Genomic DNA, 13869 nt, shown 5'->3' on the forward strand with positions numbered 1-13869 from the left:
TCCTGAGAAACCTTTTGGCCAATGAAATTTCTTACATTAAAGGCTGGAAAGGACATTAACCTCTAATCTAACATTGATTAAAAAGAAGGAAACAGTCAACTTTTTTTGTGGGTAGAAGATAAAGCACCTACAACAAAACTCAGTCAAAACCAAAGACAATATCTGCCATGAATACATTATTTAAAGTATCTGTACCTGACCTTTTCTAGTCCATCTTTCTGAATTTCACATTATCAAGAGCAAAAGGAGCAACACTAGGGCAAACTATTGCCCTTTGCATAAAAAAGGCTATTTAACAGATATTCATAAACTATGAAACTAGCTCAAAAGGCCTTGAGCCAATGGCTATAGTTCAAGGCATGCAAGCAAGATGAGACAGCTCTGGCAAATGAGTTAATGGAAAACATTTCAAGTAAAGAAGAACAAAAATCCAACTGAGTATCCTTGGCTAATGACTATTTAGTCAACATTATCATGGCTAAATATCATGTAAGCTGTACATAAATGAATGCAGTTTTAAGGAAAGGATTTTATTAAGCATTTACTATATGCCATATACTATGTAAAATAATGGAGATATAGATAGAAAAGGTAGTCCTTGTTCTTTTAAAGAGCTCATATTCTCTCTTTTTTTAATTAGACCAACAACGGGTATAGGTTTTATCTTTCCCTTGGAAGTTTGACTAGAACTTTAATGTTTATAAAAAGTTTAGGATTATTCAAAGCTTACAAATGATCTTGCAAAGATGTAAAAAAACCAAATCTTAAGTACTCTTGTAAAGTTTAAACCACATTAATACTAAAATTATCTAATTTCTGTTTAAGTCACAAACTTGGACCAAACAAGAAACAGCGTGGTTTTGGCTTTAGAGTTACAGGAGGTTTCTAAGTGATCTTTCCTATTTCTAACACGCACACAACAGATGTCTAAACAATTAGGCAGCAACCATTTAATTCAAATTACTTAAATAAACTTGTGACTGCTATAATAATCAGATTAATGCAACCAAAGCCACATGGCAATGTCCATGAAAAAAGAGAGAGAGGGTTCATATTTAAGGCTAATTTGTGACCCATGAGTGCAGACCTGGGTCTAAGACCACACAGCTTTGCCATTTTTCCCATACCTTAAATAGTTATGTTAGATGGAATTACAGATTACAGATGGAATATTACATATGACTACTCCATACAACTCATCAACTTTTCATTCAGTTCTGTACCTGAATACTTTATCCTGTTAAACAGAAATTTGTGTGAAATATATAAAGTGAAAGGTGTTTGGTCAAAAATAATGCTATTTATTCTTTAAAACAGAGACACACTTGCCTGGAGAATGTCAACTAATAAATAGTATCCAGAAGCTTTAAAGGCAGAAAAAAGGAAGCACTAAATAAATGAGAAAAGAAAAATACCCCTATTCATAGGTAAAATGCTCTAAACAGAAACTGCTCACACAGCTTAGTCCAACTCTGGTATTTAAAATATTAAAGGATGAATTTTTTTTCAAAGTATGAAATTCTGTTTTTCCCCAGTATAATGCCAAACTTGGCCAGTATTCTTTACCCTAAGAGTAATACAATTATTCTTCACTGCTTTATGAATAGTCAACTCATTTTAGTTATAAAGGCAAATCAGATGTTTTATTCTTTATTCAAGCATGTGGAGACCTTAGCATGATTAAACATAAACCATTCTAACTTCTGCTCAAGCTGGCAAATTTACATACGATCAAATGAAACAACCTTTCTGCAACACCAGCCAATGTTCCATAACAAGCTCAACAGAATTCTAATTCAGGGAGGCAACACATATGGGATGATTTTGCTGCAGGAGAGCTGGAAGATCTGGTAGTTCTAAGGGGCAAATCAATGTCATTAGCAAAGCTCAAGAGGTCCTTAGGGTATATTGGCAGGTGAAATGGCAATGTCTGAGAGCTCTAAGGGCATAGTGGCATCCTAGCTGATGACTACTCAAACAAATGGTTTGAGTGGTATGCCATTCTATAAAGGAACCTACCCCACCACCACTTAGAAGGAGGAAGAAGATAAGTAGGTATGAGTTTTGAAATTTGAGTAGGCACTTTGGATTCCCTTCTATATGGGTGAGAAAGATAGTAACATTTAGCCAAAACAGCAAGAGAAGGCTGGGGGAAGAAAGGTTTCTTGTAGTGCCTCCTCTTTCTGGGCTACAAGACTGGTTGGGGGTGTGGGAAAGGGAGAAGGAATCGGAAAGAGAGAACCCTACACCATGTGTACCTGCTAGAATATTCTGGGTAATAATGAATTAGACTCATCTACAGTTGAGGTTCAAATATAAGTAGAAAAGTCACAATTCAGCTAGAGAGGGAGATCACATTAGAGTCTGTCATTAACTGGAGAAGTACAACCTTTAAAAAACGTCTAAACATATGCATAGATCTTTATATGATATATAATTATTACTCCATGCCCTATACTTACAATAAGACAAGCAGATTAAACTAACTGGCCATACTTCAAGGAAACTCAATTTATAACCAGTTTGGTGCCTCTATTTTTATTTCAAGCTTCTAAACACTCAATATTACTACAGCAATGTTTTTGGGAAAGAAAAAGAGGAAGTGGGGGAAAAAGATAGAGAAAACGGAGGGAAAGAGGAACCAAAGGAGGGAGGAAAGGAGAGAGGAAGGGACAAAGAAAGAAAGGGAGGGAAGGAGGGAGAGAAAAAGTGAGGGAGAGGAGGGAGGAAAGAAGGGAGAAAAGAATGGAGGGAAGCCTAATTCTAGAAGGACCTTAAAACTTGTCCCCCAAATTTCTGAATTTGTGGGGCTTAGTCTTGAGCAGTTCCAGTGAGAGGGAACTCACAGGATCTAAAAAGCACTAAGTCAATATAAGTGAAGCAAGCTGAGTAGTCATTAAACTCATAGCAACTAAATCACAGGAAAATCCGGGTACACCACTACTTCTTTTGAAGTTACAGACATAAAAAAGTTAAGCGGTGTCTCAGAAAGAAGTATACCCATCACATGGTCTATAAAATCGTGTTTCTTCTCTCAAAATACTGCAGTACATTTCAAAGATAATTTGTGAATAAGTCTTAGAATAAAAATCACCTCCAAAATAAGTTCAGTGACACATTCAATGACATAGGGTGAATTTTGAGTCCTAAGTATATACATATACATACCAATACACACAAAATATGTATATATAAATTCAGAATTTTAAAAAATACACTCACAAGTCTATGTGCATGTGTGTGTGTATACACACACACATATACATATATATATCCAGGAGATACACAAAATAAACACAGGGTAATTTTGAAAGGGAGAAGAAGGAGGAGCTGGGAAGAAAAAGAAAGGAATTAGCAAAGGCTTCATGTAAAAGGGTAATGTTTGAGGTGTATCTCAAAGGAATGCGGGATACTAAAAGGTAGAGGTGAGGATTGCAGTACACGAAACAAGAGGAAAAGTCGGAGCAAAGGCTTGAAAATGGGGTGTTACGTCTGAAGAGCAGAAAGTCAATTTGGTCATAATGTACAATGTGGGGATGGGAGTCACATATAAGAAGGCTGGAAAGTCAAGGTGGGAATAGAGTGTGAAAAGACAAAGAGAGGAGTTAACAACAACTGACCCTAGAAGCAATAGGAAGCCTGTAAAGTTGATGGAGTTGGAGAACAAGGTCAGATATTTACTACAGGAAATGCATCAATCAGCCAGTAGTAACCACTAAAACTTACAACTCAGACAAAACACAAATTGAGTCAGACAGGTGGGATAATTCTTATTATTTTGCTGTTTTCGTTTTCAACTTCATATTTTAAAATGTCACACTCAAATCTGACTGCTAACAAAAGCCCTATTCAATACAGACCACCTGACCTACCATCACCACTCATGCCTATCTATCCCTAGCCTTGTGTATCCACCAAAACTGTATCCTGGGTTCTTTTCTATATCTACACTCTTGGGGATCTCCTTAGTTTCTACTGTTTTCCATTATCTCTGTGCAGCCTGGGTTTGAACCCTGGTCCCGCCACTTACTGCCTTACTGAGAAAGTCACTTGACCTCTCTGGGCTTCAATGCCCTCATCAGTAAAATAAGGGAGTTAAACAAAATGACCCTATAAGATCACTTCCAGTTCCAGATTTAGGATCCTAATCTCTTTCTGGAACTCAAGTACCAAATCACCAGCTATGCCCTGGGAATCTTTATCTGAATTGCCCATAAGCACCTCAAACTTGTGTCCAAAAACAGAATTCTTTTCTTCCCCACAAAACTTGTCCTTCATTTCAAACTTGTCTTTTTTCTGTTAATAATAATAGCCAACATTTATGTAGTGCTTACTAAGCGTACCAGACACTGTAAACACTTTACAATAATCTTATCTGATCCTCACAACAACCCCAAGAGGTAGGTGCTATTATTACCCCAACCTGCAAAGGTTCACCCACCATTAAGTGTCTGTGGTCACATTTGAACTCTAGTCTTCCTGACTTATGGCCCAGTGCGCTTATCCAGTGAACCACCTCGCTCCCTGTATTTCCAGTCCCTTGCATTCTTAATCCTGAATATCTTTGATTCTTTACTTTTCCTCATTGCCCCCATAACCAGTTTTCCCAACCTCATCCACTCTATCTCCATGTTGTTTTTTGTATCTGTTCCCTTCTCTCTACTTACACTATCAACACTCTTATATAAGCCACTGTCACTTCCTGCTTGGATTATTATGAAAGCCCTTCAACTGTTCTCCCTGCTTCCAATGTCTTCTCTCTCCAATTTGTCCTCTAAACATGTCAAAATAATTTTCCTGAAGCACAGGTTTGGTCATATCACCAGTGAAGTGAAGAAATTTAAGGATTCCTCTTTACTGTTTATTCCTCAGTTTAGCATTTAAAATTGTTCAGTTTGATTTCAACCTTCCTCTCCATACTTCATGCTTGTTCTTCTTCCTATACTCTACATTCTATTCAAACTAGCTGATTTGCTAAACCCCAAAGGAGCATTTTCTCTCTTACCCATAGCAGCTTTGGAGAGGCTGTCCACCTACCTAGAAAGCACTCCCACTTCACTTCTGCCATTGCCTTCTCTTAATCTCCACCAGGAGGCCTTTCTTGACCATCACTCCCCACTCTCCACAAAGGCACTTTCTCCCTCTATAAATTTTTGTGTTTTTGTAAATGTCATTTACCTAGCCACTGCCCCCTAATAAAGTCTTTGAGAGAACAGATTAATTTTTGTTTTACCCCTATATCCCTAATTTTATAGTTTAGTGTGTATTTCAGGGTAAGGACTAAATAAGTGCTTGTTGAATTAAAAAATCAAATTGAAATAGATTCAAATAAAAATGCACCAAATTGTTAATAGAGAAACACAAATTAAAACTGAGTTTTGAGAGAAATGTTTATTTTCTCTTATATTAATAACCCATTATTTATTAAGATACAGGCTTTTTATTTCCTCATCCCCTATAGACAGTCTCCGAAGGGCATTACTGATAGACGAGACTGCTCTAATCCTAGTGGTACATGCTACTCAGATCTAGAGCAGAATCCCACACAACTAGGAGTGTAAACAGAATCTAATATATGTGAATTTCTGCCCTAAGTAATGAATTCATGCCCTTGTACTCAACTACCGGAGTATAAGGTGATGCAACTCACGAAGGAGAAAACCAGCGAGAGAGCGTCTGGGCAGAGTGGATTCCTTTGTTCAGATTGCTGGAGAGGTCTGAGTTTTATCACACATTCTCAGCAGAAAGAGCAGAAAACTTTTAGACCATCCCCTCATTAGCTGTTCACCAATCAGGGTTGATTTTCATCTGCCAGGGCACCCCCTTTTCTAGAAGTACATTAAGGCTTCCAGTCTCTTCATATCTTTGATTACTGAGACAAATTGCTATTAGTTTATTATTAGCTAGCCTAATTGATAAATTGATTACAAATTACCCACAAAGTCTGTCTCTCAGGCTTTTCATTCATCTCAGGTTCTACCTCATAATCATCAGTCTGGCAAAGATGACAAAAAGGGAAAACAATTGTTTCTGGGGATGGGAAAAAACAAGCACATTAATGAATTACCAAGGGAGTTGAGGATTTATCAGGATTCTAGAAAGCAATTTGGAATTATACTTCAAAAGTTACCAAATTATACGTAGCCTATGACTCAGTGATACCATTCCTATACCTCAAAGAAATCAAAGAGGAAAAGCATCACTATGCATAAAACTTTGTTTAAAGCAGTCCCCTTTGTTATTATAGCAAAAAACTAGAAAGTGAAGGGTTTTTTTTAATCAACTGGGAAATGGCTGAATAAACTATGGTATATGAATGTAATGGAATTATCATTCCACTGTAAGAAATGACAAGAAAAACAATTTCAAAGAAGCTTGAAACAGCTTATATAATATGTAACACACACACACACACGAACTGATTCAGAGGGAAGTGAGCAGAACTTGAAGAACAATGTATTCAATGACAACATTATAAAGATAAACAATTTTAAAAGGCTTAAATGCCCAACCAAAATTTCACAAGTTCTCTAAGGAAACATCTCATCTACCTCCTGACAGGAAATAATGGACACAGTGAAGAATGAGACATATTTTGGATGTGGTCAATTTGAGAATTTGCTATTTGATTATGTTTATCTGCTACAAGGATTTTGTTTTTCTTTTATTCTCCTACAGGGCTGGAAGTGGGAAAGGAGAAAGAGGATAAAATAGAATTTTGTTCATAAAAAATATATAATTAAAAAATTTTAAATAAGTTTAACCCTGAGTAATAAAATCATCAAAAGTTTCAAGTGTTTCAATTAGTCAACAAGCACTTTATGAAGTGCTTATAATTTGTTTATATGTATACATAGATGTATAAGTACATTCAGACCCACCCTCTCATACAAACCTGTAGTGTAGTAGATAGACCATTGGGTCTTGAATTAGGAAATCCTGAATTCAAATCTGACCTGGGACTACTAGCTGTATGAACGTGGGTAAAACACATAACCTACACTGACTGTTTCCTCAACAGTAAAATGGGATTAATAAAAGCACCTGTCTCACAGAGTTTTTGTATAGATTAAATATTTGTAAACAGCAATTATCACTGTATCTGGCACATAGTAGGTGCCATACAAATAATCCCTTCTGTGTAAAATGAATACAAGACAGTTTTGGGCGACAGAGAATACTAGAAGCTATAAGACAGGAGAGAACAAGAAAGGCTTCACATGTAAGGTAGTACTTGAATTATAAGAAAACCAAGAATTCTAAAAGACAAAAGTGAGAACAGCATTCTACTTATGGGAGATAGCCAATACAAAGGCACAATAATGAGAGACAAAGTGTTGACTGTGAAGAACAGCAGGCAGGCTAGTATGGCTCAAATGTAGCATTTATGGAGGGGAGTAACATTTAGGAAGAGACTACACTGGGAAATGTTTTGATCCTAGAAGTAATAGGGAGCCTTCTGGAGTTTACTAAGTAGGGGGTGACAAAGTCAGAACCGTATTTTGGAAAAATCACTGTTGGGCTATGTAGAGAATAACTTGGAAAGGACAGAAACTTGAGGCACAGAGACTGTTTAAGAGACTAGTACAATTGTGCAGGTAAGAGGTGACTAGAGGTAATGTAAGCGCAAAGAAGAAGTGCATGGGAAATGCTGAGGAGATAGAAAACACATGAATGGCTTCCTGGGAGGAGTGAAGGTGCTATACTTTGAAGCTTTAAAAGGGAAATAAAATCCAAACAATCCCATCAATTATAGCCAAGGTTATTAAATACTCAACATAGAACCTTATTTTACAACAGAATTTAACACACGCAGAAACTTCTCTCTGATGTGCCAATTATGTATAAGGGCTTATAAATCAAAACTATTCATGAATTTAAGGAAAAGACCTTAGAATTTAATACAACACCAACATACACACATCATCAAACTAAAAATATATCATAGACTTATTACCTAAGTTTTCATAATTCTCTTATTAAAAAACCAAAAAAATCAAAAATCAGAAAACAAAACACAAAAACATTACTAGGTTAAAAGTTTAAAAAAGATAGGCACAGATCACAGTCTTTATTGTTAGATGCATTTGTTGATACATATTTAGTATTTCTTGTATAAGCATTTTTCATCATTACCAAGTTAAAATTTAGTCATTCACTTATTCAAAACAATGAAGTTAATCTGTCCAGTTTACTAGACACCAAGAGATAGCTTTGTTTCTCTACAATATGCTACAATTTAGCTGCAATGAAGCTAAATTAATTTAATCATGCCTTTCTGAAATGCAATTTGGAGTTATCCACTCTATCCATCTGGTAAGCATAGGTAAAACCAAATTTCTCCATAGCTACTTACAGTTTAATTCTACATTCAAGGCAAATTATCAGGTCAGTCCTTTTGAATCTTTAAGAAGCTCACTATTAGAATAATTATGTATATTTAATAGCTTCTATTATACATGCATAAAAACAATTTGGTCTTACATCTTTTGAAGCACCTGGGCCATCACAACCCCATTCGTTAAATCTTCCACAGTCTGGCATGGTGCCTCCACATTAAATGTCTGGATCTGCAAATAAGAAAAGAAATAATTTTACTGTTTACCAATCAAACAATAATACTGCTTAAAAGTAACTCTTTGGTTCTATTTTGTTATGTTTTGGTTTGGTTTTTCTTATGGTTTCTCCCATTCATTTTAATTCTTCTATGTAACATGACTAATGTGAAAATGTGTTTAGTAAGACTGTATGTGTAGAACCCATATAAGATTGCATGCTGCTGTGTGAAGGAGGGGAGAGAGAGAGGGGAAGAAAAATTAAAAACTTATGGAAGTGATTGTTGAAAACTGAAAACAAATAAATTAAGAAAAAAACATAAGAGGGAAACCTTTCAAATGTCTTAAATATATATTTAAATACAGAGTCTGGATAATTCTCAGTTATTCTAGAACACTTTTTTTAAACTGTCATCATGAACTTATTCTTAAATATTTTTGTAATTATATTCAACATAATTGTTTTAAAAAAGAAGTAATTCTTTAGGGGCAGAGCCAAGGTAGCAGAGTAAAAGCAGGGACTTGCTACAGATCTCCCCTCAAACCCAGCCAAATACCTGTAAAAAATGACTCTAAACAAATTCTGGAGCTGCAGAACCCAGAGAATGATGAAGTAAAGCAAATCTCCAGCCCAAGACAGCCTGGAAGTGTCTATTGCACCATGCTGGGAGCAAAGCACAATCCAGCACAGATGGGACCTGAGCAGGCTTAGGGGGAACTGAATCACTGGCATCTGTGGCAGTTTCCAGACTTCACGACCCCACACAACATCAAGGACAAATTGGAAGATCAGTGGAAAAAAACCTGTCAGACCTGTGTGAGACAGTAGAGTGGTCCTACGCCAGCCCAAGAATGAGGGGGGGGAGGCGGGGGGGTTCAGACTGAGGTAGTCACAACAGCAGCAGGAGCAGTGGCAGCTGCCATTTCTGGAGCTCTAGGCCCAAGGATTATGGGGGAGATTGAGTGGCTGACAGTACACCCCCCCACCCCCACTGGAAGCAAAGCTCTTTCTTGACAAAGAGCTCAAAAGTCAAGTAAGTGGCTGGGAAAAGGAGCAAAAACTGGAAAAAGAATCAGACTATAGAGTCTTACTTTGGTGACAAGAAAGACCAAAATATACACACAGAAGGCAACAAAGGTAAAGTTCCTACATCCAAAGCCTCCAAGAAAAATATGAATTGGTCTCAGGCCACAGAAGAACTCAAAAAGGATTTTGAAAATTAAGAGAAGTACAGGAAAAATTGGGAAGAGAAATGAAAGTGATGCAAGAAAATCATGAAAGATGAGTCAACTGCTTGCTAAAGGGGACCTCAAAAATACTGAAGAAAATAACACCTTAATAAATAAACTAACTCAAATGGCAAAAGAAACCCACAAAAAGCCAATGAGGAGAAGAATGCCTTAAAATGCATAACTGGTCAGATGGAAAAGGAGGTCCAAAAGCTCACTGAAGAAAGTAATCACTTCAAGATTAGAACAGAGCAGATGGAAACTAATGACTTTATGAGAAATTAAGAAATTATAAAACAAAATCAAAGGAATGAAAAAATAGCAGACAATGTGAAATATCTCACTGAAAAAACAACTGACCTGGAAAAGAGATCTAAGAAAGACAATTTAAAAGTTTTTGGACTACCTGAAAGCCATGATTAAAAAGACAGCCTACACATCATCTTTCAAGAAATTATCAAGGAAAACTGCCCTGATATTCTAGAACCAGAGAGTAAGATAGATACTGAAAGAATCCACCAATTGCTTCCTAAAAGAGATCCCAAAAGAAAGACTCTTAGCAATATGGTAGCCAAATTCCAGAGCTCCCAGGTCAAGGAGAAAATATTGCAAGCAGCCAGAAAGAAACAATTCGAGTATTGGGGAAACACAATCAGGATAACACAAGATCTAGCAGCTTTTACATTAAGGGATCAGAGGGCTTGGAATATTATTTTCCAGAGGTCAAAGGAGCTAGGATTAAAACCAAGAATCATCTACCCAGCAAAAGTGAGTATCATACTTCAGTGAAAAAACTGAACATTCAGTGAAATAGAGGACTTTCAAGCATTCTTGATGAAAAGACCATAGCTGAACAGAAAATCTGACTTTTAAACACAAGAATCAAAACAAGCATGAAAAGGTAAACAGGAAAAAGAAATCATAGTGGACTTGCTGAAGTTGAACTGTTTACATTCCTACATGAAAAGATAATATTTATAACTCTTGAGACTTTTCTAAGTATTAGGGTAATTGGAGGGATTATATATATATATATATGTATATATATATATATATATATATATATATATATATATATATATATATATATATATATACACATATATATATGATAGAGGGCACAGAGTGAGTTGAATATGAAGGGATGATATTTTTAAAAAATAAAATTGAGGGGTAAGAGTAATATACTGGGAGGAGAAAGGGAGAAATAGAATGGGGTAAATTATTTCTCCCATAAAAAAGGCAAGAAAAAGCTTTTTCAATGGAGGGGAAGAGGGGAGAAGTGAGAAGAGTGAATTCTACCCTCATCGGATATGGCTTAAGAAGGAAATAATGTGAACACTCAATTTGGTATAAAAATCTATCTTACACTACAGAAAAGAAGGGGGGAAGGAGTTAAGCAGAGGGGTGAGGATGATAGAGGGGAGGCAAATGGGAGGAGGGGGCAATTAGAAGTAAACATTTTTGAGGAGGGACAGGGTCAAATGAGAGAATAGAATAAATGGGGAGCAGGATAGAAAGGAGGGAAATATAGTTAGTCTTTCATAACACGACTGTTACGGAAGTGTTTTGCATGACTACACATGTATAACCTATATGGAATTGCTTGCCTTCTCAATGGGGATGGATAGGGAGGAAAGAAGAGAGAGAAGTTGGAACTCAAAATTTTAAAAACAAATGTTAAAAATTGTTTTTACATGCAACTGGGAAATAGGACATACAGGCAATGGAGTACAGAAATCTATCCTGCCCTACAAGAAAATAGAAGGGATGGGGTTAAGAGAAGGCAGGGATGTGATAGAAGGGAGGGCAGATTAAGGGAAGGAGTAATCAGAATGCACAATGTCTTGGGGTGGGCAAAGGGGAGAGATGGGGAGAAAATTTGGAACTCAATATCTTGAGGATGTGAATGTTGAAAATTAAAAATTAATTAACAATTTAAAAAAATAGAGACATGGGAGGGAGCTCCAGATGTGGAGAGTTGTCTGCACATCAGATGAGATCACTGTATTATTAGCTTTACTTCATTGTTTTATTTTGTTACAAGAACTTTCAGAAAGTGGAAGTAATATGTAAATGTAATGTAAAAACAAAATACATCAATAAAATTTTTTTTAATAAAAAAGTAAATTTTTAGTTTAAAATTAAAATTAGCTTTGAAGGTACACACTCTATGCTTTATAGATAAAGACCTAATTGTAGGTCATATCAATGATAATAACTAACCAATAATGTTTGTTGAACTTAAAAAAATAAATAAAAAATTTCAAAACAACATAAAATTAGCACCATAAAAAATAAAATTTATTTCAGAAATGCAAGTAAGTGAGTGACAGCCCCTCAGGTCAGTTTCAGAGTCAGACTTTTACCCAATGTTAAAATTAGTTGGCTAATGCTATCAGTCAAAGCTTGGATTTCAATTGAGATACACACATTATTTCTTGTCTAAATAACAAAGACAAAAACAAGGATAAAAATTTCATTAGTTTTAAATTCAAGGTAGAGGCAAAAGGGCCTCTAGTGGTCCAGATCTCAAGCTACATTACAAAGAAGTAATCAAAACCATTTGGTTAAAAAAATGTCATGGGTAGAACAAATTAGGTACTGAAGATTTAGAGGCAACTGAACATAGTAGCTGAATAATCACAAGTGCACCAACTGCTGGCATAAAGACTCTATTCAATTAAAACTGTTAAACAAGGTCTGGCAGAAAAACATCTTAACAGTAAATGCTGCAATAAATTCTAAATAAATATCTGACACACCTTTAAAGATCATTTCATAAACTAAAAGAAATCATATATCTCTCACAAGTATGGATACAAGATGAGTTCTTGACCTAATAAAAGTTAGAATTTTAACTTTAATAAAAATTTTAAATGGAAAATTGTTGCATAAAATTGAAAGTTGTTACACAAAATCAATTCCGTTGGAATTATAACAGCAACAGTTAGCCAGGCAAAAAAATCTCTCCATCAGATTTCTCTGATAAAGGACTGATATCCATCCTCAAGTATTTACTTAGCTGTGGGAATCAAATGAGAATATTTGCAAAGCACTCTGCAAGCTTTAAAGTCCCATATAATTATTATTATTACTATTTCTAAGACACACAGGGAAATTGGTTCAAATGTATAAGAACAAGAGTCTTTTCTTCACTGATAAATTGTCAAAGAGACAGTTCTCAATCTATCAACAATTACGTAGAAAAATGTTCCTGATGACTAATAATAAGAGGAATGCAAATTAAAACAATGACACCCATCAGAAAGGCAAAGATGACAAAAAAGGAAAACAAGAATTGTTACTGAGGATGTAGGAAAACAGGTAAAATTGTTGGTAGAGCTCTGAACTGATTTAGCCATTATGAAATGCAATTTGGAACGTTACTCCAAAAGTTACTAAACTGTGCATATCCTTTGACCCAACATACATCCCCAAGACATGAAAGATGGAGCAGAAGGAACTATATGTACAAAAATACTCATAGCAGCCCCAATTGTTACAGCAAAGAACTGGAAATAATGTATGTTTATCAAATGGAAAAATGGCAGAACAAATTATGGAATATGAAAATAATGAAATATCGTGTCATAAGAAATGATCCTTATATACCATGTACTAGATAAGAAAGACTCAGAATTTCATATAATTCATCTATAAAACACAGAAAATTACATTAAAGCAAAACTGTATCACAGACCTATTACCTTAAGTTTTCATATGATTCCCTTGTTAGCACCAGTCAAAAACCAAAAACACCAACCAAACACGTAGGTTAAAATTGGAGATTCAGAGAAACTTTAAGAGACTTTTACAAACCTCATAAAAAATCAGAGTGAAGTGAGAAGTTCAAATATAATTTATGAAGTAACAACAACATAGTAATGATAAACAACTCCAAAAGGCTTCCAGAACTTTAATCAATGCAATGAACAACCATGACTACAGTGGACTGATAAGGAAGCATGCTATCGGCCTCATCAGAGGTAATCACCTCTGGTTGACTATGCATATTTGTTACAAGAGTTTTGTTTCTCTTTTTTTTTTTCCAATGTGATACAATAAATTTTTATTAGAGAAA

The 13869-nt window shown here is 35.5% G+C and overlaps 1 protein-coding gene across 6 annotated transcripts in view; it reads right to left on the minus strand.

Annotated features, from left to right (window-relative positions):
- Positions 1–13869, minus strand: part of HOOK3 (hook microtubule tethering protein 3) — a 112268-nt gene that overhangs the window by 86783 nt on the left and 11616 nt on the right. For all 6 annotated transcript variants that reach the window (XM_072635034.1, XM_072635035.1, XM_072635039.1 and 3 more), the window contains exon 2: positions 8485–8570. In XM_072635034.1, coding sequence (XP_072491135.1) covers positions 8485–8570 — 86 coding nt within the window. The remainder of the gene's footprint in view (positions 1–8484; positions 8571–13869) is intronic.

This window comes from Notamacropus eugenii, chromosome 1 (assembly GCF_028372415.1).
Source record: "Notamacropus eugenii isolate mMacEug1 chromosome 1, mMacEug1.pri_v2, whole genome shotgun sequence".
NCBI lineage: Eukaryota > Metazoa > Chordata > Mammalia > Diprotodontia > Macropodidae > Notamacropus > Notamacropus eugenii.